The 23,042-nt window shown below is 50.3% G+C and overlaps 8 protein-coding genes across 8 annotated transcripts; 3 read left to right on the top strand and 5 right to left on the bottom strand.

The window, feature by feature from the left end:
* The first annotated feature begins 560 nt into the window (after positions 1-560).
* On the top strand, positions 561-3,000 carry SMAC4_09547 (uncharacterized protein). Its single transcript, XM_003343602.2, has 2 exons — positions 561-1,575; positions 1,635-3,000. Exons 1-2 carry the CDS (start codon positions 1,216-1,218, stop codon positions 2,568-2,570), a joined length of 1,296 nt encoding a protein of 431 aa, XP_003343650.1. The 5' UTR covers positions 561-1,215; the 3' UTR covers positions 2,571-3,000.
* Positions 3,001-3,410: 410 nt separating this feature from the next.
* SMAC4_09546 (uncharacterized protein) lies at positions 3,411-4,187 on the bottom strand (the record flags this gene model as incomplete). The annotated part of the gene is made up of 1 exon (XM_003343601.1): positions 3,411-4,187. One exon carries the CDS (start codon positions 4,185-4,187, stop codon positions 3,411-3,413), a length of 777 nt encoding a protein of 258 aa, XP_003343649.1.
* A 2,325-nt stretch (positions 4,188-6,512) lies between these two features.
* SMAC4_14022 (uncharacterized protein) lies at positions 6,513-7,520 on the top strand (the record flags this gene model as incomplete). The annotated part of the gene is made up of 2 exons (XM_066091736.1): positions 6,513-6,762; positions 6,874-7,520. The coding sequence occupies 2 exons, from the start codon at positions 6,513-6,515 to the stop codon at positions 7,518-7,520; spliced, it is 897 nt and encodes a 298-aa protein (XP_065947579.1).
* A 1,311-nt stretch (positions 7,521-8,831) lies between these two features.
* Positions 8,832-11,010, bottom strand: SMAC4_09545 (uncharacterized protein). Its single transcript, XM_003343600.2, has 6 exons — positions 10,777-11,010; positions 10,376-10,515; positions 10,142-10,278; positions 10,061-10,073; positions 9,561-9,993; positions 8,832-9,501 (listed from the first exon to the last, which is right to left on the bottom strand). Exons 1-6 carry the CDS (start codon positions 10,975-10,977, stop codon positions 9,262-9,264), a joined length of 1,164 nt encoding a protein of 387 aa, XP_003343648.1. The 5' UTR covers positions 10,978-11,010; the 3' UTR covers positions 8,832-9,261.
* Positions 11,011-13,644: 2,634 nt separating this feature from the next.
* SMAC4_12900 (uncharacterized protein) lies at positions 13,645-15,834 on the top strand. The gene is made up of 6 exons (XM_066091144.1): positions 13,645-13,964; positions 14,234-14,373; positions 14,468-14,607; positions 14,680-14,692; positions 14,764-15,196; positions 15,269-15,834. Exons 1-6 carry the CDS (start codon positions 13,851-13,853, stop codon positions 15,506-15,508), a joined length of 1,080 nt encoding a protein of 359 aa, XP_065947578.1. The 5' UTR covers positions 13,645-13,850; the 3' UTR covers positions 15,509-15,834.
* A 2-nt stretch (positions 15,835-15,836) lies between these two features.
* Positions 15,837-17,945, bottom strand: SMAC4_12901 (uncharacterized protein). Its single transcript, XM_066091145.1, has 6 exons — positions 17,736-17,945; positions 17,492-17,643; positions 17,180-17,221; positions 17,023-17,117; positions 16,508-16,956; positions 15,837-16,443 (listed from the first exon to the last, which is right to left on the bottom strand). Exons 1-6 carry the CDS (start codon positions 17,871-17,873, stop codon positions 16,204-16,206), a joined length of 1,116 nt encoding a protein of 371 aa, XP_065947577.1. The 5' UTR covers positions 17,874-17,945; the 3' UTR covers positions 15,837-16,203.
* A 401-nt stretch (positions 17,946-18,346) lies between these two features.
* SMAC4_14021 (uncharacterized protein) lies at positions 18,347-20,552 on the bottom strand (the record flags this gene model as incomplete). The annotated part of the gene is made up of 7 exons (XM_066091735.1): positions 18,347-18,866; positions 18,979-19,424; positions 19,502-19,596; positions 19,658-19,703; positions 19,764-19,921; positions 20,238-20,431; positions 20,491-20,552. The coding sequence occupies 2 exons, from the start codon at positions 20,550-20,552 to the stop codon at positions 20,278-20,280; spliced, it is 216 nt and encodes a 71-aa protein (XP_065947576.1). The 3' UTR covers positions 18,347-18,866; positions 18,979-19,424; positions 19,502-19,596; positions 19,658-19,703; positions 19,764-19,921; positions 20,238-20,277.
* A 274-nt stretch (positions 20,553-20,826) lies between these two features.
* SMAC4_14020 (uncharacterized protein) lies at positions 20,827-22,578 on the bottom strand. Its single transcript, XM_066091734.1, has 6 exons — positions 22,392-22,578; positions 22,157-22,311; positions 22,029-22,070; positions 21,856-21,950; positions 21,203-21,648; positions 20,827-21,123 (listed from the first exon to the last, which is right to left on the bottom strand). Exons 1-6 carry the CDS (start codon positions 22,530-22,532, stop codon positions 20,884-20,886), a joined length of 1,119 nt encoding a protein of 372 aa, XP_065947575.1. The 5' UTR covers positions 22,533-22,578; the 3' UTR covers positions 20,827-20,883.
* Positions 22,579-23,042: the final 464 nt, after the last annotated feature.

Genomic DNA, 23,042 nt, shown 5'->3' with positions numbered 1-23,042 from the left:
TGACGATGATCAACCGGCCAGAACAAAACCTGACTCCGGCGCCAACTTGGAAAAGCGCACTCAACTCAATGAACTGGATGGGAGCACACGCGGTAAGGTTGAAAGAGTTCGTCAGCAGAAAAGAAAGAACCCGACTTGAAGCACCTCCCGCACTTGCGTTCTGCAAACTGTTGGATTGATGTTGGGCGCCAGCACTGCAGACGTGCTTTCCCTTCTTGCCCGTGCCGTGAGGTGCGTTCATTCCACGGCTTCAGGCCCGCTTGGAAGCTGTGGGGAACACTTGGTGCCTACCAGTTGTTCATTTTGATTGGACATTCGGCCAGATAAGCGGGTCTGTCAGTAACAGTCTCGAGCGGGGTCCCAGCTTTTTGGCCAAAATGGAACTGAATTGAAGTGGAAGTCACGTTCCTCACTCACTGCAATCGAGATTCATGTCACTTCCATCAAGTTGTTTTCCATCGACACCAGTATCTGTACTCCGGGGTTTTATTCTCTTCGAGTTAGAGTACTGTTCGAGATGAGAGCATACCAAGTCGCGAACCGCTCGCGGTGTTGGCCGCGTGGGGGACGGGACGGGAAGGACTCACTGTTTGGACGGCAACACGGCAAGTGGTCCAAGCTCCTCCCCATGTTTTTTGTTGGAGGCTTTATCTCGGGCAATTACGTCATTGCTCCTGTCTCCAAACACCAAACCGAAGGATAGACAGTTGCACTTCCTGCCATCGTCCCTGCCCATCCTTCTTGCCAGCTCCTTCATCGGCAACACAATGCCCTGTACACAGCATTAAGATTCAAGAATGAAGGCGCAATCCCCAGCCAAGACCGGGCATTTCCCGGTGTTTGATGCCGACTGACAAGAGCACCAAGATCCAGTCTGACACAATGGATGGGACCGAATCATTGTAACCGGTTTGTTTTCCTTGTGGCGTTCAGCTGATTATGACCCCTTCCCTCTTCAATCCCTTCGTTCTTTTTATTTTCTGTAGATAATTTCAATCCTACGGTTCCTTCCATCTCATCTCCTCCGTTCAGTGTCTCTACACCTTTCTTTCGGCCCAGCTTCGACGTCTATTATCGAATAATTTGATTTCAATAATACAAATTGGTGCGTCCTACCACACAGCTTTTGAAGGTCTTGATCACTGTTTTTTACCCCTCGACTCGGTGGTCTGAACACTTTTCTGGAAACCCCCAAAACACCAAGCATACGAAGCCATGATGCTCCGAACATCGCGCGCTCTCATGGGCACTGCGCAAAGGCTGCCCCTCTTGATGCGCTCTACCCATACCAAGTCCTTCAACACCCCTGTTGCGACATTCGTATCCCGCAAAGCGGAACTACAAAAGTCTACCGGCTCCCCGTTGGTTTTGCGATCAGCCTTCTCATCCAAGCCACCGCTTCAGCCCAACCAAATCGATACGCAGTTTGAAAAGGAATTGGCCCAGCAAAAGCTCAAGGCAGACCCTGAGCACGTCTCCGAAGACTCCTCCGTCCGTCCTTTCTTTGAGCAGGACCAAGCTCCACCTTCAGGAGTCCAGGCAAAGGATACCAGCAAAAGTCTCAAAGATGACTTGGTAAGTCCACAGGACAGATATCTTAACAGCTCGACCAGTCTGACTTTTTCTTCCTCTAGGGTCTTGTCAAGGACACTCTGGCGCTCAAGACTGTACCTCGAGAGGCATACGCCCTCGGTTTTGCCGGCACTATTCCTTACCTAGCTACTTCTCTCTCGACCGTCTACCTCTCCTGGAACCTCAACCAGCGGTACCCTTCCGAGTCCGACCTCCTCAATACCATTCTGTTCAGGCATGAGACGGTCCGAGACCTGCTAGACATCATTGAACCCATCCAAGTGGGCTATGGTGCGGTTCTCATCTCCTTCCTTGGTGCCATTCATTGGGGTATGGAATTTGCCGAGAAGACTCCTTCGCCTGCCCGCACCCGCTTCCGCTACGGCCTGGGTCTGTTGGCACCTATCGTTGCTTGGCCCAGCGCATTGATGCCTATCCAGTGGGCGTTGACCTCGCAATTCCTGGCCTTTACCGGTCTCTACTATGCCGATTCCCGCGCGACCGTCAAGGGTTGGGCGCCCGCCTGGTATGCCACCTACCGTTTCGTCCTGACCGGTATCGTTGGTATCGCTCTCTTTATCAGCATCCTTGGTCGTCTCAAGATCGGCGAAACCCACGCTCGCCTTAGTACCGAAGAGTTGACCGATCTCGTGAGCTACAAGACTGGAGCTGACAAGCCTTACCACGATTGGGAAAAGGAGGAGGCCGAGGAGAGGAAGAGAATCAAGAAGGAGAAGCAGGAGGCGGAGAGGAAGAAGAAGGAAGAGGAGGCCAAGAAGAATCAGGAGGAAAAGGTCAACAAGCACAAGGCCAAGGGCAGCTCCGACATTAAGGAAAAGTCGGAAAACAACAATGACGTGGACAGCAAGAAGGATGGTGACAAGAACGTCAACCCTGACAGCAAGAAGTCCCCGGATGACAAGAGCGAGGATGACAAGAGCGAGGACGACAAGAGCGAGGACGACAAGAGCAAAGATGACAAGAGCGAGGAGAAGTGAGGTGGCTGTAATTTTTAACTCGGTGCATTTAGCGGTGTTATAGTTGGATAGAGTGTGAGTGAAAGACTTTGGCAAGGACCTAGGTACTTGTTTCTGATCTTGATAACGGCGACAATGTATCTTCGCATGTCGCCGCATGTTTCTCTCTTCAGTCTTGATGTTCCCAGAACGCCTGGTGTTTTCACAATTTTAATCATTGAGGTTCTACAAGTCTTCGACCTGTTGACAACATCGCTGATTCCAAGCTGACACGAAGGCACTTTTCAATACCTTCCGGTGCCGTTGTGTCGCCATGTAGTCTTTGTCCGACTTTTCCATCGCTAGTATATATATGTCATCCAATATAAGAATTCCTTCATTCCGAATAATGATTTGCGTCCGGTGTTAAGTCTAGCTACTCTTGCCCATCAATCAAATGTAGCTGGGTTAGAGTTGAGGTAGCTTCCTCTTCATCCGCTCCTTCTTCTTTGTATGGCATTGCTTGTTACTTTCATCAGGTCTTCCAGTGTACTTTACCCTCAATCTTACATGATGTGACAGCTGACAGCTGACGGTATTGATATTGCTTCTCGCCGGTGAACTTCGGTTGTTGGCTTTTCCCACCACTACCAAATGATGTTTTCCTGGGACTGTTCATGAAGCGGTACCTCTACGGCGCAACTGGTTCAAGATTCCCCCCCCCTTTGTTTTCTGCAGTTCACCAGTAGGGTGTCTTCCTAGCGCCTTGATGCATTTTTGAATATCATTATCATTATTGTTGGGATTATACAACCCGCTGACCAGGTATCTACGTAATGCGGCCTTACAAGCATGCGCCCTGCTTTACCTACTATCTCTTGTCTATGAAAACAACGCCATAGAGAACACCAAAAGAGAGCTCCACGCCACGGCCATGTTCCTCATGGCCCCGGAACTCGCACGAGTCTCGCTAGCACCGGGAGCTTCTTCAACAGCTGCGGTGCTAGTGACAATGCCGGTGCCGGTGCCGGTGCTGGTCGTGGTCGTGGTGCCAACAGCAGTCTTGGTACTGACCACGGTGTTAACCGCCATAGTGGACAAAAAGGCATAAGGCTCATGATCTTTCGTGTCAAAAATAGCAAGCAAGTCCTTCCCACCGCAGAACTTGCTCTTGTCACCCGAGCAAGGGACGTTGCACTCGGTCTTGTTCCTCTTCCAGCTCTCTGGGTTCATATTAGGAATACCACTGTATCCTCCCTCGCTCTGCTTCCCCGCGTAATCCCCACACCAGCACTCATCCCCGTTGTGCATGCCTGCAAACCGCCACTGTTCGCTCTTGCACGTCTTGATGCATTTCTCGATCGTCAGGTCCGTCGTTGTCGTCACCTTCATCTCGAGACTGCCTTCCTCGAAACACGAAATGAACCCCGGGATAAGGATCAGCGGGCTGGCCGCGTTCAACCGCGAGATCGTGACGATGCAATATGACACGGGCTCGAGCCAGGGCTCGCAGTCGAGAGAGAGCGACGGGTTCCATTCGGAAAATTGTTCTGGTGTGATATCGAAGTAGTCGCGCACGGCGGCGCAGGAGCCCCGCGGGGCGCTGCCGCCCGAGCCGGTGCCCTCGATCCAGGACTCGGAGGGGGTAGACAGGCACATGGCCTTCAACTCGGTTTCGTATCTCGAGACTCACCGTTGTCAAGTTAATATTTCGGGGTCTGATTTAGACGCGATTCTCCAAGCCGAGAGGACGGGCCCGGCCCGGCCTACCAGATCCGGACCAACAATGAAATTACACGACCTGATTCGGAAGTGACGAGACCGTCGAGGTTTGGTTGGGGCTAGACGTGAATTAGTTCTGAGCGTCGGCATCGTGCAAAGGCCTAATTTTGCATTATTTTTCTTCATCCGCAAAGCGCGGTCTGATTGAGAACATTCTTAGGCGCGGTTGGTTGGCCATTCGGATCGCGCTCGAACCTAATGCCGTGAGTTATGTTGTTGCAGGAAGGGATGTTGCGAATGGAAACACTGCGGACGGTGTGGGTGAAGGTCGAGAAAATGGCATCCAGCCCTTTCGACGGATTGCGCTAACAGTCACTAGCAGAATCCCTAGAAATATAGGTGATGAACAGCCAGTGCACGTTTTTCGGTACCCTCACAGCCCTCAACAGCCGGGTGTTGTTGTTGTTGTTGTTGTTATTTTTAACGTCTACTTCCGCCTCCCGTAGGGCATGAGACGTGCCGCACCGGTGAGTCTAGCATACAAAATTAAGAGCAATGCCCCAACTGTCCACCAAAACCATTAATCCGAGGGCAAACCGAGGCCTATTGCCAGTATAAATCATGTGTTGCCCATAGCGTAAACGCGGCCCAACACTTAAAATCGAATCGCCCAGTGGGCGTCTCAACAGCCGGGTGGTATGTGCGCAGCGCATATTCCTGCCCGATTACCGTCACAAACACCGCCATGCGGATGCACGCCGTGAGCCGCATCGTTTCAAATGTGGCTTCCTTCCTTTCCGTCTTTCCTTCCTCCTTCCTTCCTTCCTTCCTCCTTCCCGCCTTCATTCCTTCATTTTCTTGTCTCTTCCAAATGACGCCATTTCCGACGCGTTGTTGGCCATTGGGTGGGTTTGGTGAAAGCAAGACTCAAGCCAGACCATCATGCAGTTACGATTCACGGCATCCATCACGATTGCCAACACCCCATTGAAGAATCCTGCGGCTCCCTCCTTCACTCGCTCTATTCCTCCTTTGCCAACAATGATATATGCGAATGAGTTCTTTTTCTTGAGGCGTTTGGTAACATATTCCCTGTGGCCTTCATACTACGACCGGTTTTCAGGATCGGCATGCTGTCGTTGAACTCACCAACCTTCATCCTCTTCATTCATAAACACCTTACAAGATCCTTTCTGTAATTCACTCAAGGCAGATATGATTTCATTTTGCGTTATACGTCTCCACGTCACTCGAAACTCCCTCCTTGGGTTCTTGCATTTCATGACGAGTTTCGGACCATATTAACAACGCTCGTGAAAGGTTAGACGTGACATCTTGAACAGTCCAATCGGGGTCTGTGGCAGGTCTTCCCAATGAATTGTTACATAGCAGAGTTGGGGAAACTGAGAGGAACTGGCTTCCAATCCCCAACGAATAGATGCGGTAGTATTCATGTTGACGCGGGTTTCACATTGGGCCTTGGTGCCGCCGGCCACTGACCGAACAGGGGATAGTATCACCGTGGGTGCGATGCTTGAGGGGCGTGCTTAATATAGACTGGCTGGTAGGCGAGAAGTGGGGTTTCAAGGCAGACAATAGGTATTCATGGGCCAGGAAACAATTTCCTTCTTTTCATGCTAATTGCTGTTGCCTTTTACTTTCAATATCGCTCCCGTCAGGAAGCTGCCGGCCTTTGCTTTGCTGTATCATCTTGTCGGAAAACTCGGTCCACGCCGTAAGTTGCGCCTTTTCCTCATGGCTGGTTGAATCTGCTGAGCTCCATACAAGTAATTGTGAGACGATTCTGGGCGTTTGCAGCACAGACCGCCAGTCCTTTGTGCTGTACACGTGTAGGTGCTTTGCCCTGCACGCTACAACCTTCCTTAGCGGTCTAGCTTCTAGAATCCCCTCCTTCGCAAACCTTCTCTCTCTCTCTTTGTATCGCTAGCTTTATATAAGTTGACGATATCTCCCAACTTCAGATAGCTGATCTATCAATATCATCATCACTCTCATCATTCCACAGTAATTAGTTCAGTCTCTGACATGGTACAGGAAACCACTCACGGGGGCTACTTCGTCTGATCGAAGTTCTTCTTCCAGCATCGAGACACTAAAATGGACATCCCTGACTTTCCGTCTTCTCAGGGGAGTGTAGAACGCCTATGCAACCAACTTTGCAAGATCTGTTCGTCAATCCCGGCGTCGTTCTGGTCCGGTAAATCCAGTAACGTACACCTTAAACTTTAGCCATTGGGCTCGATGCGGCTTGAAGCGGAAAGAGGATGCCAGCTATGCAATATTCTGCAGCTGGGACCCGGTCGAGAAGCAGATGGTCAACTAGGGGATCACGAAGTCCTCAAGATGAGGCGCCCTCCTCGTTATGACCCGTTTGGGGTGAAAAGGTTCCCTTCCGTACTTACATTTCTTAGGGATACCCACGATACTGTTCCTTTCAGAGCCGAATTCTATCCGATGCATTTCGGTTTCTCTCTAGTCCCATACCCATGGTGTAAGTCGCGTGTCTACCTTCGTCAATTTGGCCGTGATTACATCACCATCTATCCCATTTATAATAGGAAGTGGAAGGTTTCGTACCCTACTGGCGGATTTCCTTCTCTAGCCAGGTTAAAGCCCATCCAAATGGAGGAACATGTGGAAAATCTTCCACTCATAGAAGTTTGGTTGGAAAATTGTCGAGACAACCATGCTCGATGCTCTAGTAGCACCGGGGGCTTTTTTCCTACCAGACTTCTAGACCTTCAAGCATTCTCCGATTGCGACGACATCCGCCTGGTGAATGCAGAAGAACTCGATTTTGATGGGCCACCACCAAAATATGTCACATTGAGTCACTGCTGGGGTCCACCTTCAAAGCACTCGATTACTACGACAAAGGCAACCTTACGCGAACGTATGATGCGAATTCCTTTCACAGCGCTTTCTCAGACGTTCCAAGACTCTGTCAAGATATCTCGCTCCCTGAAGCAGAGATTTCTGTGGATCGATTCCCTTTGTATCATTCAGGACGATGAGGATGATTGGGCAAGTGAAGCCGCCCTGATGGCTTTGGTTTACAGCCACAGCTACTTTACACTCGCGGCTCTCAGCTCAAGGGATGATACTGAAGGCTGCAAGATGGTCACCGATGTTCAAAGTTCTTACTCTAACCGCTTTGTTGATATTGACTTCTACGATCATGGGCCAGCCAACGACACAACGTGGTCCCCTCGTCAGCGAGCTCGGATATTTGAAGCTAGCTCCTGTTGAGATTGATGAGATTCACAATTCTGTCGATGACGGGCCCCTCAACGACCGCGCCTGGACCTTACAGGAGAGGGAGCTGTCGAGAAGAGTGATTTCATTCTCCAAGAGAGGGCTTCTTTGGGAGTGTGCCGAACTCCGCGCAACTTCCCAACGGCCATGGGCACACGTCGAAAAAATGGGGAGGTGCCAGCAACGGACTGTTTAATAAGAACCAATCCTGGGAGGATATCGTGGAAGATTATTCCGCGCGGTCACTGACAAAACAAAGCGACAAGTTGATTGCGCTGTCCGGTTTGGCGCGCGCTGCGCAGGATTCCTTTCCAGGTGCCACATATGTTGGCGGGATGTGGAGCGCATCTCCGGCTCTCCTTAGAGCCCTCCGTTGGATGATTGCTCGGAAACGACGGTCAAAACCTGAGCCCCCGTATCGAACTGCGACCGAATCTGTCTATATAGCCCCCAGCTGGTCCTGGGTATCAGTCAGGCCACCGGTCATATTCGGTGCCTGTACTCCAGGGGTTGTTCGTACTCAACTCAAAATTGAGGAGATGGTGGGAATCCCCAAATATCAGGACCCATATGGTGCGCTTCAATATGGAGCCCTTGTTCTTAGCGGGGCTCAACTGTTTGAAGCTGATATCGGCGATCAGATTACAGGCTCACATGGCCCCACAGATAAACAAATGATGATGAAGGATGGTGTTTCAATCGGGGAAGTCACCCTCGATTCACCCGATGTTTCTCATATCCTTAACCCCACCAAAGTCTCTTTTCTATGGACTGATACCGTCGTCGATTCTCACGGTCTTGTTCTCAGAGAGGGAACGAACCCCGACGATGAGTATACTCGAGTGGGGTTGGAATGATATACAAGCGGTTCACGGACATACTGTCTGACTCCAAGCCACGCACCATTAAACTGATATAGGCAGACCTCATCAAAGGTACGTGAGAATAACAGCATACATACTACCCATTAGATGTCCAGCCCACCTTCACAATCCCGGTTGGCCTGCGAAATGAACTAACGATTTTCCTACGTAGTAACAGATCCAACAGTTCGTCAACCGGAATCCAGACAACTCCTATCCTACGGGTGTCTTAGAACGCAAGAGTGTGAGCCTCAACAAATACGTAGAGGTAGCATTTGGAGTGTCGTATCATCTGATAACTTCGTTCAGTCTGACAAGTGTGAATTGTTTCTTTTGCTTTCCTTTTTCTTTCCTTTTTCTTTCCTTTTTCTTTCCTTTTTCTACGTTGTATCAATGGGGATCATATGTACTGTCTGATAGAAAAGGAAAGTCATCTTTAGGGGACCGTGGCATGTATCACGTCAACTGTGTGCCGACACGACGAGTAGGGAACTTTGGACTTTAGGCTTGCCGAAAGCATGTCGATCAATTCGGTACCGGGTCCGGGGACTCGGGGAGACAAACCCAGACAGGAACGTGGCACGGGTAAGGCTGATGGAACAGCGGTGAGCCTTGTTCGTCGGATGGAGCGGGGAGCGGGGAAGATGACGGATTGCAAGGGGATCCATGATGCTCAAGCACAGTTGTCCAAAAGTCAATAAGGTAGGTACCTAGATGATGATAAGAGCTCATATCCAAATCACAATTTACGTAAGAAACTAGCCATATATGTACCTTCCCCATGGTTTGTCTCATCAATTTACCCTTCCCCATGAGAATTCACGTTCGCAACACCCAGCGGTGTTGGCATTGCTTTCCATTGGTGATCCACCTCAAGCATCCAGCGGCTTCTGCGCCTTGACAATACGCCATCTAATGTTAGCGTGGATCATGCCTTCTTTGTACTCGCGACGGGCAGTGGCGGCGTAGTTCGCAATGTCCTTGGCCTCCCACCCCAAATAAGTAGGCATCAAGTACGACAGGAAGCCCTCGATGTCATGGGTCATCGCCGCGAGGTTGTAAAGACCCAGCTGCTTCATCTTAGGGTCTTCGGCCCAGGGCGAGAGGGGAATCTAGATCTCGGGGTCAGTCTCTAGGTATCTGAGAATCGCGCGGGCTGGGAAAGACTTACGACAAGATCCTCGCACTCGATATTGGTGAACCCAGCCTCCTCCAATCCCCTTTCCATGATGCCCGAGGAAGGCAGGTCAAATTCGGTCCCGATATGCCCCCCAACTGCCTTCCAGATTGGACCCCACTGGCCAAAAGCGGAATCGTCAGGCATAGTTCCATCATGGCAATGGATCCTAGCATCAGCGTCGACGTGTTCAATCCAGCCACCGGGCTTCGTACACTTGAAGGCCTCCTTATACAAGGCAGGCCAATCCCGGATAGTGCCGGTAAGCCAGCGAATGTGAACGTAGTCGAAAAAGTTCTCTTGGAAGGTCCATTCCTTAGATGCGTCGTCGACTTCGAAGCGGACGTTGGGAGGCACCCAACTAGGTTGAGAAGGAGAAATATCAGTGCCAATTACGTTGCATCTGGGAAATTCATCCCCGAAGTCACTGTAAGAGAAAGGAGAGGCTGTTAGCAATGGGAAGATCCACTCGGAGTTCGACGTTGATATCTTACATGGCCCAGACTCCTGGAGGTAGAGATATGGTCAGTACAGTTGAGTAAAAGGAGGGCCACGGTCCAAGTAGATTAGCTTACCGCTGCCAGTACCGACATCGAGAGCTGTCTTGATATCCTCCTTGAGCGGGGCCGTGTATAGCTTCCCATCAAGGGCCATAGTCATGGTATGGTGGAAGATGTCCAACAACTCGTTTGCCTTCGCATCGTTAGGACCCCTGAGTGGTGTATCAATACAAGTGGTTAGTTCAGCTCTGAAGTGACAAAGGGCACAGCACAAGGCTGTCTTGCTGATGCTTTCCGATGCAGACATACCAGTACTCTCCATCGGTCACTGAATCGCTGTGGAACGTTCGTCCATGAAGTGTGCGGTACTGCAAAATGCTGGAAGAGATCGAGGCGGTCGAGCTTTCAACATCGCTGCCCAGGGTGGAATCATTGTCATCATCCACATCCTGTAGGTGTAGAATGTTTCATGTTAGCATCCGTAATTTCCAAACCGATGGAGGGGGAAAGGCGTGGCGATGGATATTTCATTGCGCGATAGCTGACGGGCTGGGAGAGATGTGTCGTCCGATGAAGTCCGAGATAACCGTGCATGTAGGACAGTGGACTTGCGTTTGTCAGACGCACGTGCTACCACTGCCTAACATGTCGGATATTGATCTCCCGCATGAAAACGTTGAAACGGAAAATAAAATTGAGCTGAAACGAACCTGCTCGCCCCAATGGGAACCGGACAAAAGGCCAACGGGCTCTGAAGAGTCATCGGCCGCTGGAGACACGGGAGCAGGCGTGGGCGACTTCTTTCCCACTGGGGACGCGGGTCCAGGAGTGGGTGACTTGCCCTTTCCCTTTCCCTTTGGCGACTGTGCCTCGGGTGTTGGCGACTGAGCTTGTTTTGCCGGAGAACTCATTGTTGATGGGTGGATATCTTGAAGGTTTGAAAGACGAGTCTGCAGACAGGAATTGGTCCTTTCGCGTGCCAGCGGTCTATAAGTATTTCGGGTCCGCTACCCCGCCTCTCGAGCGGTCAAGGTTGAAGGCCACCCTCTTTCCTGTCGAACTGTGTTCTTGGGTTACACTCGTGATTGCCCCTTTTCGGTACGTTTTGACTAACAGCAAATTTCCAGCCATGCTGCAGTAGCGGAGTATCGGAGCTAGTAATGTCGTGTTACCACAACTGTGGGGTTCCACTGCAGAAGGCATGCCATTGGCTACATCCATGTCAACTACCGAGGCCTCTCGAAACGCTCCCACGGACGTTTCAAGACTCTGTAAGAACAAGTCGCTCCCTGAGGCAGAGATTTCTGTGGATCGATTCCCTTTGTATCATCCAGGATGATGAAGGAGACTGGGCCAAGGAAGCCGCCTTGATGGCTTCTGTTTATAGCCATTCGTACTTTACCCTTGCAGCTCTTGACTCCAAAGACAGCTCTGCAGGTTGTAATATGGTTGCGGATATTCAGACTTCTACGGACTGGGAAAAGACGAATCGAGTTTCCATCATCAACGACTTCGGTTCTTTGAATTCCCCTTCTTTGACGACGGATCCATCGAAGCCGAGCACCTTAACAGCCGCGCGTGGACCTTACAGGAGAGAGAGCTTTCGAGAAGAGTTATCTCATTTTCCAGCCAAGGGCTATTTTGGGAGTGTGGCGAGCTCCGCACACCTTCCCAACGGCCATGGGAAAATATCGACAGATATATCACACTGTTGTCTGCAGAGACGGCGTTCACAAAGGGACTGTTTAAGAGCAACACATCCTGGGACGATATCGTGGAGGATTATTGTGCTCGATCATTGACAAAGCAAACCGACAAGTTGATTGCGCTATCTGGAATAGCACAAGCTACCCAGGAGTTCTATCAAGGCGCCACCTATGTTGGCGGTTTATGGAGCTCGCTTATTCCCAAAGTCCTCCTTTGGAAGACTGTACCGCAACGGTCAGACGCTAAGCCCGCGTCTGAAACTGCTACTGAGTCTGCCTATATAGCCCCGAGCTGGTCGTGGGCATCAGTCAGATCACCGGTGGACTTCAGTTTGGTCCGGGCATCAGTCAAATTAGCGGTGGATCTCACTTTCTCCTCTGGAGGGACGATTGCTCAACATCTCAAGGTCGAGAAGATGGTAGGAATCCCCCAAGTACCAGGACCTATATGGTGCGCTTGAATATGGGGCCCTTGTTCTTAGCGGTGCTCTGCTGGTTAAGGTTGACGTTGACGATCAGACTATACAAGCAGGCCCATTTGGTGACCTGGTTGTTGGCCTGAAAAGGGACGGCGTTGTAGTTGGGAGTATCTACCTCGATGCACCGGATGTCTTCCAGTTGCTGAGCAAGCGTAGACACTATTTTCTACGGCTCGTAACCTGTTTCCATGTTTACGGTCTTCTGCTCAGAGAGGGAACGGGCCCCGAAGATGGCTATACTCGAGTAGGGATTGGAATGCTCCATCATAGGCGGTCACTGGAACTAATTGCCAGGTGTAAGCCGCGAACTATCAAACTAGTATAAGCAAGTTTCACCGAAGGTATGTGGAAGCAACAGCATATGCTGCCCTTTTCCTAACAAGACCTTTTTTTCTAATCGGCGAGAGGCTGCCCCTAACTGCAGATGGTACTTGGATTAACTAACGTTTCCCCTAGTCCTAACTTCAACAACGCCAAAACGGGTTTCATTCCTCTCATTACCTCTACTTCTTTTATTTCTCTTTTTACTTTCCTACTCCTTTCATTCGGCCCCATGGTCATTCATAGTGCCCAATGCTCGTGTGGGCCGTTTACATCCCGCGAAATTCGATTCCCATTGGCATCGTGCTCTAGATTCTACGTCAATTCGTCCTGGATGGAGTTGGGTAAGAAAAGGTTAGATGGCTCTATCGGATTCGAGATGATTGTTTCATGAATAAGATGCACGCTTATCTTGAGTACCGCTAATCCTCCTCGTTGACTTTTAGCGTGGTAACAATTTCGGCCGAGGAGTCAAGGTCCCTTCGGTCCTGTCCGAAAAGCTTCCCAGTCTTGACCCTGGCCCTCTCAACTGCCCTTGGAGCCAACGCATCGCCCAGCCTATCTCTCCTCCCGCGAAGCAACAACAAGCTCGACACTGGCAAACAACACGAAGAATGCCCCCCCCCCCAAGATAGCAGATAAGATAAGGTGATGCTTTTCTTCTTTTGGATCCCAGACATGGCCGCGCCTGTCTTACTGGGAGCATCTTTTCTTATTCATGCATCATCTTGTCAATCCGGGTAGCTGGCCCTGAGTCGGAATACCAAGCCAAGTCTAGCACAAAAACTATTGTTCTCCAGGATTCCAACCTCCTGTGGGAGCGTGCAGATTGCAACGTCTGGCAACTAGCCTGTTCACTGTGTTTCTCCACCACCTCGGCACCTGAGGTGGTATGCCACCAATGGCCGTCCTATTTCGCGGCCACCGATCGTCAGGGTACTTGAATATAGTCTATGACTAACAGAGCATCCCAGCTCTAGCCGCCTATTAGTTTGTTTTCTGTTAGTGCAGGAGGTACCAGAATGTCTCACCAAAGAACATAGTCACAAGGAAAGAGGTGACCAAAGCACGCAGTTCGAAAGGAAGGAGGTTGCATTCTCTCTCTCGACCGCTCCATACAAGTGCACCCTTGAAAGACTCGTTTTCGAGGAAGGGTAGCTGGCCTGAAAAACATATATACCGGACCGCTGGCACACAAAATACCAAAGAAGCATCGACTCCGCCAGCTTATCCAGTTCACAGAACCTATTTCATTATTTTTGATATCCATCCTTGACAATGAGTTCCCCTCCCATGAAGGAGAAGTCGCCCACAACTGGCCCGGCGTCCCCAGTGGGCGATGAGTCTTCGGAGCCTACAGGCCTTTTGTCCGGTGCCCATTGGGGCCAACAGGTTCGTTTCATCTTCATCCCGTCTTTTTGGTTTTCGCAACATGGAGGCATTTGTGATGCAGGAGAGCCTCAAAGTCTTGCAGCTGCGCATGTTCTATCTATGCGGCAGGCAGTGGCGGCATCTGCGTCCGACAACTCTCTTTCCTCTTTCCTTAGCTAGTGATTGAGACGGATCACCATCGAATGAGACGCTCTCAACATAACCACCGCGTTTCCATCTATCATTCTGATAATGGGCGGATGCTAACAAGATGTCTTATACACGTATAGGAGGTGGATGATGACAATGACTCGACCCTGGGAAGTGACGCTGAAAGTTCGACCGCATCGATCTCTTCCAGCATCATGCAGTACCGAACTACACTAGGACGAACCTATCACAGCGATTCTGTGACTGATGGGGAGTATTGGTACGTCTATATTCGAATGCTTTTAGCAGGACGAGTGCCGTACTCGTTGATATTCCAGACATGAACCAACTACTGATCCATGTGCGCCACTCAGGGGACCTAATGATGAGAAGGCAAATGAATTGTTGGACATCTTCCACGAGACCATGACTAGGTTGTTCGATGGGAAGCTGTACACGGCCCCGCTCGACAAGGATAAAATTCGGACAGCTCTTGACATCGGTACCGGCACTGGTAAGCTGATGAACTTTGACGGCCCTTGCTCTTTCCCCATTACTGCACTTTACTGACCATTTTTACATGCAGGAGTCTGGGCCATGTAAGCCGAACTTTTCAGACATGATTTCTGGGTCGATATTCGATTGCTAACATCCTTTCCCTTCATCACAGTGATTTTGCGGACGAACATCCTAATTGCACTGTAACTGGCACCGATATCTCCCCGATTCAACCTAGCTGGGTACCTCCCAACGCCCGCTTTGACATCGAAGACGCAAGGAAGACATGGACCTTTCAACCGAACTACTTTGACTACATTCACATTCGCTGGCTCACTGGCACCATTGCGGATTGGCCTGCCCTCTATAAAGAGGCGTATAAATGTACGGCGCCCGGTGGCTGGATCGAACATCTCGATGCCGACGGTACATGGTACTGCCTTGATGGAACGATGCCTGAAGATTCTGCCATGGGCCAATGGGGTCCGATTTGGAAGAAGCTTGGAAAGCACATCGGGACTGAGTTCGATATCGCTTCTTCGGACGTCATGGTGGAAGGATTAAAGGAAGCTGGGTTTACCAACATTACCACTGAGGTAATCTATGTAAGACTTTCCGCCGTCCGCAAGCGCCTGGCCTGAGACTGGATGAGCTTAAGCTAACCCCCGAGGATCTAGGTTCCCCTCTCGCCCTGGTCTGATGACCCGAAGATGAAGCAGGTAGGCCTCTACCTGTCTGCAACGGTAACACACGACATCGATGGCTTCCTTACCTACCTCTTGCACAACTACGAGAACTGGACCCCGCAGGAGATCCATAACTACGCCTCCATTATGCGCAAGGAGTTCAGAGAATGCAAGATCCATTCTAACTCCAAGTGGCGCGTGGTGAGGGGACAAAAGCCGCTGGACGCTTAAGGGTGGACAACCGACGCAACATTAAAGGCCAGTTTGACGTTGCAGATTTGGATGCCCATGTTTTGGTTATCATTGTGGCCAGTCTCAGGTCTCTCATGCAAATAATGAACCGAATATCACTTGTTCTTATTATAATTCCTATGTCGTCATTGGGAACTGTCCTTGAACTATGGATCCCCTTGTATTCTATCTCCTCGACCCCGTTTAACGAACAGGGCTCATCGCTGTTGCTTCCGCCTTATCCGTGCCACGTTGTACCTAGGTGCTTTGTGTCCCCGGGTCCCCGGACCCGGTACCGGGTTCGGGTTAATCGGCATGCTTTCGGCAAGGTCCCTTCAGTAATTGATTCTCTGTAGACGTACTCTAAAGGCATCCTCCTGCCGGTGTCACATCATTCCCACGCTTGCTTTGTCGACAACTAAGCACGTACGTGAACGCAGTTATGTACAAGGATGGTCCGAGACGCTACGAGCATTTTCGTATCGCGGAGCAACGGGGTGGAGGCCGGGTAGGGCTGAATGCACACGCCCGGTCTGAGGTCAACCCTGTCAAACATTGCGACCGTCATCCGAAGTGTCAGCTCCATACATTGTGGACTATTTACAGAAAAAGAAAGAGAGACTCGTTATCATATATCTGGCCTTTAAATGTGAGAGATCGACTAGCCCCAGTCGGTGTTATTGCCCAGCCGTGCACTAAGCATCCAATGGCTTCTGGCCGTACACCACGCGGAAGACGAAGTACGGATGAAGGTCCATGTTCCTCAACTCACTCGTAAAATGCTGGGCATAGCTTCTGATCATCTCTGGAGTCCACCCCATCATCTTACCCCACATAAACTGGAGAGATCCTTCAAGATCCTGAAAAATGGCAGCACGGAAGAAGAGACCAAGCTCCTTCAACTTGGGGTCCGTGGACCAGGGGGAAAGAGGGACCTGCACGTGCCCCATTGTTAGAGTGTCTGGCGTAAACAGACGTTGTGGGAAGCGGAAGACTTACCTTATAATCCTTCACTACTGTGTTCACGAAACCGGCCTCCTTCATCCCGTTCTCTATGAAGTTGTTGCTAAGCATATCAACTTCATACCCAACCTTCCTTCCAGCCGCGTGCCACATAGGCCCCCATTGGTGCATAGCACGAACAGCGCCATCTAGGGAATTATCGTCGCATTCGGTCACTCCGTTGAGATCCATATGTTCAATGTAACCGCCCGGCTTACAAACGCGGTAAGCCTCCCTATAAAAGGCAGGCCAATCCTTGACGGTACAGGTTAGCCAACGGAGGTGGACGTAGTCAAAAAAACCGGACTTGTAGGTCCATTCCTTGTTGTAATCGTCAATTTCGAAACGGATATTGGGAGGAACCCAACCGGGTTGGATAGGCGAGATATCGGTACCCATAACGGTACAGTTAGGGAATTTATCGGCAAAATCGATGGCCCACAGTCCTGAATGTCGATGGGAATTAGTATTTGAGGGAACAGTCACCAAGACAGTGCAGAGAGTTGGCGTACCTGTACCTGTGCCAAGATCAATGGCATTCTCAATCTTTTCTGGAAGAGGGGCATTATAAAGTGTGCCATCCAGACAAATAGTCATTGCATGATGGCTAGGCGGATTACACTTGGTCAGCTGTGAAATCGTTCATTGTGCAAAGGAAATTTCACTCACAAGATATCCAGCATTTCATTCTGCTTATCGTCGTTAGGGCCCCTGCACGCAAGCTCGTTAGCGTTGGCTGTTTCCTCTCACATGTGCAGTGCTTCCTCGTGTTTGCTCTTAATGGCGGCGTTGGGTCTACGAAGAGCTTGTCATAGCGGACTATCTCCTCAGCGGCGGGGTCCTCGGCGCCGGTCTGGAAAGAAGACTCTCGACCATGATGAAGCAACCGCCAAGGGTGCCGAAATCGACGCATAGGTTGGGCTTGGGTCGCTTGAGGAGCAGGATCCAGCATAACGATGGGGGAAGAAAGAGAAATCTTACCAATACTCTCCATCGGTTACGCTATCGCTATGATATGTTCGGCCATTCAATCTCCGGTAATGGAGGATACTCGAACTAATCGAGGCAGTTGAGCTCGCGGCATCACTTCCGATGTTTGAGTCCACGTCATCTCCGTCATCTTGCAGAGGCCCCTGTGTTGCAAAGGAAGTAATGCGCATCTATGTCAGCAGTCACTTCCAAATATGATTCTGACCAAGTGACTGGAAATGTGATAGGGCCGTACCTGTTCAGCCCAGTGAACTCCAGAAAGAGGATCAGCCACTCCAGCACCAGGAGATGCAGGACCAGAAGTGGGTGAAGTTGGTGCAGGCGTAGGTGACTTCGGTGCCGGCGTCTGGGCCTTCTTCGCCGGAGAATTCATGGTGGAATCGTGGATACCTTAAGGTATTTTCTTTCCTGAATTTTGGGTTTGGGTGAAAAAGAGGAAATGGCCGAGAACATGAAGTGATGTGGATGTGCCAGCGTCGTCCGATTTATAGGATGAGGTACCCGTGCTGTCAAATGTGACAGACGAAACCACCAACCTACCCCTCACCGCGCAACTGCAATAGTGTAGTACTAGAAAAAGGAAGGACGTCTTCTGCACAGTGTATGATATAACGGCGGCGGCTAACCAAAAAGAGGATAATGGGGCCGATGTGTGACTTTGCCGGCTAAATTGACTGTGTGAACTGAAGTTGACCAATGATAGAAACAATCGTGTCCGCGACTGCCAAACTTTGCCGTAACGAACATTGTGCAAAATCCTCCAGAAACCGCTCTCATCTCCTGCCCTCTGTTTTGGCCGGAGAGACACTTTCAGACATCCTTGAGCTTAATCACGTTCAATGGAATCTTGGCAGGGCCGGGTAAGGCTGAAGGCATCCCCATAGTCTGGGATCTGCCCTGCTACACAACTGCGAGGGTCCCCCGAGGATTCAACTATCACGCATGTTGACATGGCGGTGCCAGACAGATCTCATCCACGTCCAGCCATCTATCCCATAAGTTTCTGAATAGAAATATGTCATCCATTTCATCCGAAGCGCATGATGAATCATGTTCCATTCCAACCGCCCATTTTTGAAGAACAACCAGCTCCGGTTGGTCATCTTGCTCAGTCGGAGCTCAAAGCTCAAGCATCGTACGGCTTCTGCGCGTACACCATGCGGTACGGGAAGTACCCATGTATATTCAGGTTCTTGATCTCGGCCTTGAGGTGAGAACAGTAGGTGGAAATCTCCTCCTTAGTCCAACCCAAAACATTGCCGAAGATGAACTGGGTGGCGTCCTCGAGATCTTGATTCAAGACACCGTAAAAGTAGAGACCGACATCTCTCAACTTCTTGTCTTTAGGCCATGGCGACAGAGGAACCTGGGTATTTTGTTTTGTTTGATCAGTCTCATGCCACATCTTTAAATGCATGTTCGGGCGGGTGACCATAGGTGCCTGTTTTGCTGAATCTGTCATGGAACGCAACACTCACCGGGTAGGTCTTTTTCGAAATATTCACGAAGCCGACCTCCTTCAAACCCTCTTCCTGAATATTCTGGTCGAAAACATCGAGCGGAGTCCCCAGCCGTCTTCCAGCTTCCTGCCAGATCTTACCCCATTGGCCCATAGCCATATCCTTCTCTACTGTACCGTCGTCTGATAAAACAGTACCAGATGCATCTATATGCTCAATCCAACCGCCCGGTTTGCAACAGCGGTAGGCCTCCTTGTATAGAGTATGTCAGTCCTTAACCGTACCGGTGAGCTAGCGAATATGGACGAAGTCGAAAAAATTAGCTTTGTATGTCCATTCCTTGTTATAATCGTTGACTTCGGACCGTAAGTTGGGAGGCACCCAGGTGGGTTGAATCAGGGATATGTCGGTGCCAACCACACTGCAATCCGGATATTTATCGGCAAAATCGATTGCCCATAACCCTTCACGCCGCACCAGTTCCGACGTTTCCAATTTTTTGAATTGATTTCCTCCAAGGTAATGGAGCAAGCTGGCTTACCTGTGCCTGTGCCAAATTTAAGAGCATTCTTGGGATCCTCCGTAATGGACGCCTTGAAGAGATCGCCATCCAAGGCAATGATCATCGTATGATGACTAGAAAAGAGAAAAAGTAAGCCAAGGGTCGATCACTAGCACTTTTCAAGCCTTGTCTCACTCATAAGATATCCAGCAACTCGTTCTGCTTCTGATCATTGGGGCCCCTGGATCACAGCGGTCGTTGGTTTTCAATGTCTTCTTCAAATTTCCAAGGTATCACTCACCAGTACGATGTATCGGTCACGGAATCACTGTGGTAAGTTCGGCCGTTGATGGTGCGATACTCGAGGATACTCGAGCTAATCGAAGCAGTCGAGCTCGCGGTATCATTTCCCAATGTCGAATCCCAGTCGTTGTCCGCGTCATCCTCTTCTAGTAGATTCTGTAGAGCAGATAAAATCTTGTGCATTAGCAACTCTGGCGCGACACTTGACTGGGAGGTGCAGCAAAGTCTCTTGGAACATCAAGTTGACCAACGATTCAGATACCAAGGCAGGCATGACGCACGAAAGGGCTCAAGGTGTTGATCATTTGCTGTGCCAATCAAATGTCCACCGTCTGGCAGATACGTGCTTTTGGCACATCTGCGTCGTGCCTGCCTACCTAAATAGATACCTGACGTGCTTTTTAGCACCCCGCATACCTGCCTACCCGAAGGCGTCCCAATCTCAAACAAATGCTCTGAAGGAAAGACTTACCTGACCAGTCCAGTGGGCGCCAGGGAGGAGGCCAGTCGCGTCAGGGGCAGGCGTGGGTGATCTTGGTGCAGCCAATGATTCCCTCACAGCAGCGGCTGGGGAAGAAGGACCAGGGCCAGGTGTGGGTGATTTGGGTGCCACCGTTGAGCCTCTCGCTGTAGCAGGGGAAGCAAGACCAGGCGTAGGTGATGTCCCTGTTCCCGTTAGCGAAGAAGCTGCCTCGGATTCCGGCGGAGAAATCATGGTTGAATACCGTTTGCGAAGTCTCCTCACGGGAGCTAAGGCAGGTATTTGTGAAACTGATGGAACGCGCATGTATGATTCGGGTGGCAGAGCCGGCTACTTTATGTCAACCGCTTCCGAAAGACGTTACTACTGATTCGTCAGCGTTCATTTCCACTTCCCTCCCGGTAAGAGGGCTTTTAGCCACGCAGTACCCGACTGGAGTCGCTTCCATCACATGTGGCACACCTGGGGGTCTAATTGGTGTAACATCAACATCCCGAGTTTCATTGTGAGTTAGGAGGGGAGGAGGGTCTCAGTGATGAAAAGAAAAAAAGGGGTTTCAACAAGACCACGTATATAAACCTATGACAGGGAAAAGGGATGAAGCTTGCTCCGACATGAATCCAACCGCACCTTAATCTTAACTATCCAACGGCTTCTGCGAGTACACCGAGCGGAAGGCCATATACCCGTGATTGCTCGGATCCTTCAGTTCGGACTTCAAATGAGCAATGTAGGTGGAAATCTCCTCCTTCGCCCAGCCCATTACATTACTGAACATGAACTGGCTCAAGCCCTCAAGGTCTGTCGTCCAGGTTGCGTGGAAATAAAGACCAACTTCCTTCATCTTCTTGTCACTGGACCAAGATGAGACCGGGATCTGGAAGAATAACTGGTCAGCTTTCATGTTTCCGGACCCAGGTTGGAAGAGTCTTGTAATAGGGATTGGGATAACTTACGGGCAACTCCTTCTTCGTAATATTTACGAAACCAGCCTCCTTCATCCCGTTTTCCTGCAAATTAGCTGGAATAAGGTCGACCGGGTTTCCACCACGCCTTCCAGCTTCTTGCCAAATTTTACCCCACTGGCTCATGGCACTGTCCTCGGTAACGGAATTGTCTTCGGAAAAGATGTCGCCAGAAGAGTCAACGTGTTCAATCCAGCCACCTGGTTTCAGGCACCGATAAGCCTCCTTATACACCGCAGTCCAGTCTTTAACAGAACCAGTAAGCCAGCGAATATGGACGAAATCGAAATGGTTGTCCTTATAGGTCCATTCCTTAGAAGCGTCATCGATTTCGAAGCGGAGGTTAGGGGGCACCCAGCTGGGTTGAATAGGCGAAATGTCTGTACCAGTTACACTGCAGTTGGGAAACTTGTCGGCCATGTCAATGGCCCACAATCCTATACTTGAATTAGCATCATACACCCACTAGAAAATATTGCTGGAAGATTATAGCAACTATGAGCGTATCTGTTCTGTCTTTGGTGCCTGTGCAGTAACAGAAGCCTCTTTGGGGTGGCAGAAAATGAAAGCTTTAGGTCGGGGATAGGGGAGCTTCGCTCTGCATTACTGCCGGAACGAACACGGCCTACATCAAGGGAACTTACCGGTGCCTGTGCCAATATCGAGGATGTTCTTTGGGTCTTCCGTAATAGGAGCCGAGTAAAGCTCGCCGTCCAAGAGAAGAGTGATCATGTGATGGCTGACGATAAAGCAGAAGCATGAGTACATCTATACAATGTGCGGTGTTTAATAATGGCGGGAATTATGGTGAACTCACAAGATATCCAATGTCTCATTTGCCTTCTCATCATTGGGAACCCTGCATGACAAGAGGCGCATTAACTCCATGAAATTTCAATGTGGCGGGAGCTTGGTTTTCATCAACATGTTCTCAGCAAGACTCACCAATACTCTCCGTCTGTCACACGGTCACTGTGATAGGTACGGCCATTAATCATCCGATACTTCAGGATGCTCGAACTGATCGATGCAGTAGAACTCTCGACATCGCTCCCCAGAGTTGAGTCCCAGTCATTTTCTGGATCCTCCTCCGGAAGTCCCTGTAAGACGTAGGACAATTGCGTTAGGAAAACGTTGAAACAACTTGACTATTGACCGCTGGACCGGTCAAGATACGTACCACATCAGCCCAATGGGCTCCAGACAGAAGGCCAGGCACTGCAGTACCTGGAGATGCGGGACCAGGTGTAGAGGATTTTGCCGTGACCGGAGATGCAGGATCAGGTGTCGGCGACTGAGCCTTTTGCGCCGGGGAACTCATGATCAAATTCGCGATGTCTTCAATCTGGAAACTGAGAATGGGTGAAGATGGAACGGTCAATATGCAACTCGGATGCCAGAGCCATTAGCTTTTATGGAAGGCTACCTCTACCAGTGCCAGATCACTCGGCTCCTGGTTCAACCCTGGTTTGTTTGTTAGCGTGGATCCTACACTACGACCTCTTTCGACAGCGGAGAAACACAGGATTCCGGAACTCTCACTGGCCCAAACCACCGGAAACCATCAGGGTGACGAACAATACCCGGCTCGGACCGTTGCTCGTATTCCACAAAAAAAACTAGAACTTCTGCACGGAATGCTGCCGTGTCAATGTGACAGCGGGTGCATGCTACCCCTCATGGAGCAGTCAACCGCTTCGATAGTCTCTAGGGCGGACGTTGGTACTGCCAATCCGTTCATCTGAGACGATAGGAAGCAATAATGGGGAAAATGCATGATTGGTGGCTGGAAGAAAACAAAGGCACATGTTGCCAATCCAGGTCCACTAGA

This window comes from Sordaria macrospora, chromosome 6 (genome assembly GCF_033870435.1).
Source record: "Sordaria macrospora chromosome 6, complete sequence".
Lineage (NCBI taxonomy): Eukaryota > Fungi > Ascomycota > Sordariomycetes > Sordariales > Sordariaceae > Sordaria > Sordaria macrospora.
This window is presented reverse-complemented; position numbering and strand designations above follow the sequence as displayed.

What these genes read in the sequence shown, in the direction of transcription:
- SMAC4_09547 (XM_003343602.2), top strand. Translation starts at nt 1,216, where the DNA reads ATGATGCTCCGAACATCGCGCGCTCTCATGGGCACTGCGCAAAGGCTG. An exon ending in AAAGTCTCAAAGATGACTTG is followed by an intron (nt 1,576 to 1,634) that starts GTAAGTCCACAG and finishes TTCTTCCTCTAG; the next exon opens with GGTCTTGTCAAGGACACTCT.
- SMAC4_09545 (XM_003343600.2), bottom strand. Translation starts at nt 10,977, where the DNA reads ATGAGTTCTCCGGCAAAACAAGCTCAGTCGCCAACACCCGAGGCACAG. An exon ending in GTTCCCATTGGGGCGAGCAG is followed by an intron (nt 10,516 to 10,776) that starts GTTCGTTTCAGC and finishes CTACACCTACAG; the next exon opens with GATGTGGATGATGACAATGA. An exon ending in GTGACCGATGGAGAGTACTG is followed by an intron (nt 10,279 to 10,375) that starts GTATGTCTGCAT and finishes TACACCACTCAG; the next exon opens with GGGTCCTAACGATGCGAAGG.
- SMAC4_12900 (XM_066091144.1), top strand. Translation starts at nt 13,851, where the DNA reads ATGAGTTCCCCTCCCATGAAGGAGAAGTCGCCCACAACTGGCCCGGCG. An exon ending in GTGACTGATGGGGAGTATTG is followed by an intron (nt 14,374 to 14,467) that starts GTACGTCTATAT and finishes TGCGCCACTCAG; the next exon opens with GGGACCTAATGATGAGAAGG. An exon ending in TTACCACTGAGGTAATCTAT is followed by an intron (nt 15,197 to 15,268) that starts GTAAGACTTTCC and finishes CCGAGGATCTAG; the next exon opens with GTTCCCCTCTCGCCCTGGTC.
- SMAC4_12901 (XM_066091145.1), bottom strand. Translation starts at nt 17,873, where the DNA reads ATGAATTCTCCGGCGAAGAAGGCCCAGACGCCGGCACCGAAGTCACCT. An exon ending in GAGTTCACTGGGCTGAACAG is followed by an intron (nt 17,644 to 17,735) that starts GTACGGCCCTAT and finishes TTTGCAACACAG; the next exon opens with GGGCCTCTGCAAGATGACGG. An exon ending in CAGTAGTGAAGGATTATAAG is followed by an intron (nt 16,444 to 16,507) that starts GTAAGTCTTCCG and finishes GGGCACGTGCAG; the next exon opens with GTCCCTCTTTCCCCCTGGTC.
- SMAC4_14020 (XM_066091734.1), bottom strand. Translation starts at nt 22,532, where the DNA reads ATGAGTTCCCCGGCGCAAAAGGCTCAGTCGCCGACACCTGATCCTGCA. An exon ending in GAGCCCATTGGGCTGATGTG is followed by an intron (nt 22,312 to 22,391) that starts GTACGTATCTTG and finishes TACGTCTTACAG; the next exon opens with GGACTTCCGGAGGAGGATCC. An exon ending in GTGACAGACGGAGAGTATTG is followed by an intron (nt 22,071 to 22,156) that starts GTGAGTCTTGCT and finishes CTTGTCATGCAG; the next exon opens with GGTTCCCAATGATGAGAAGG.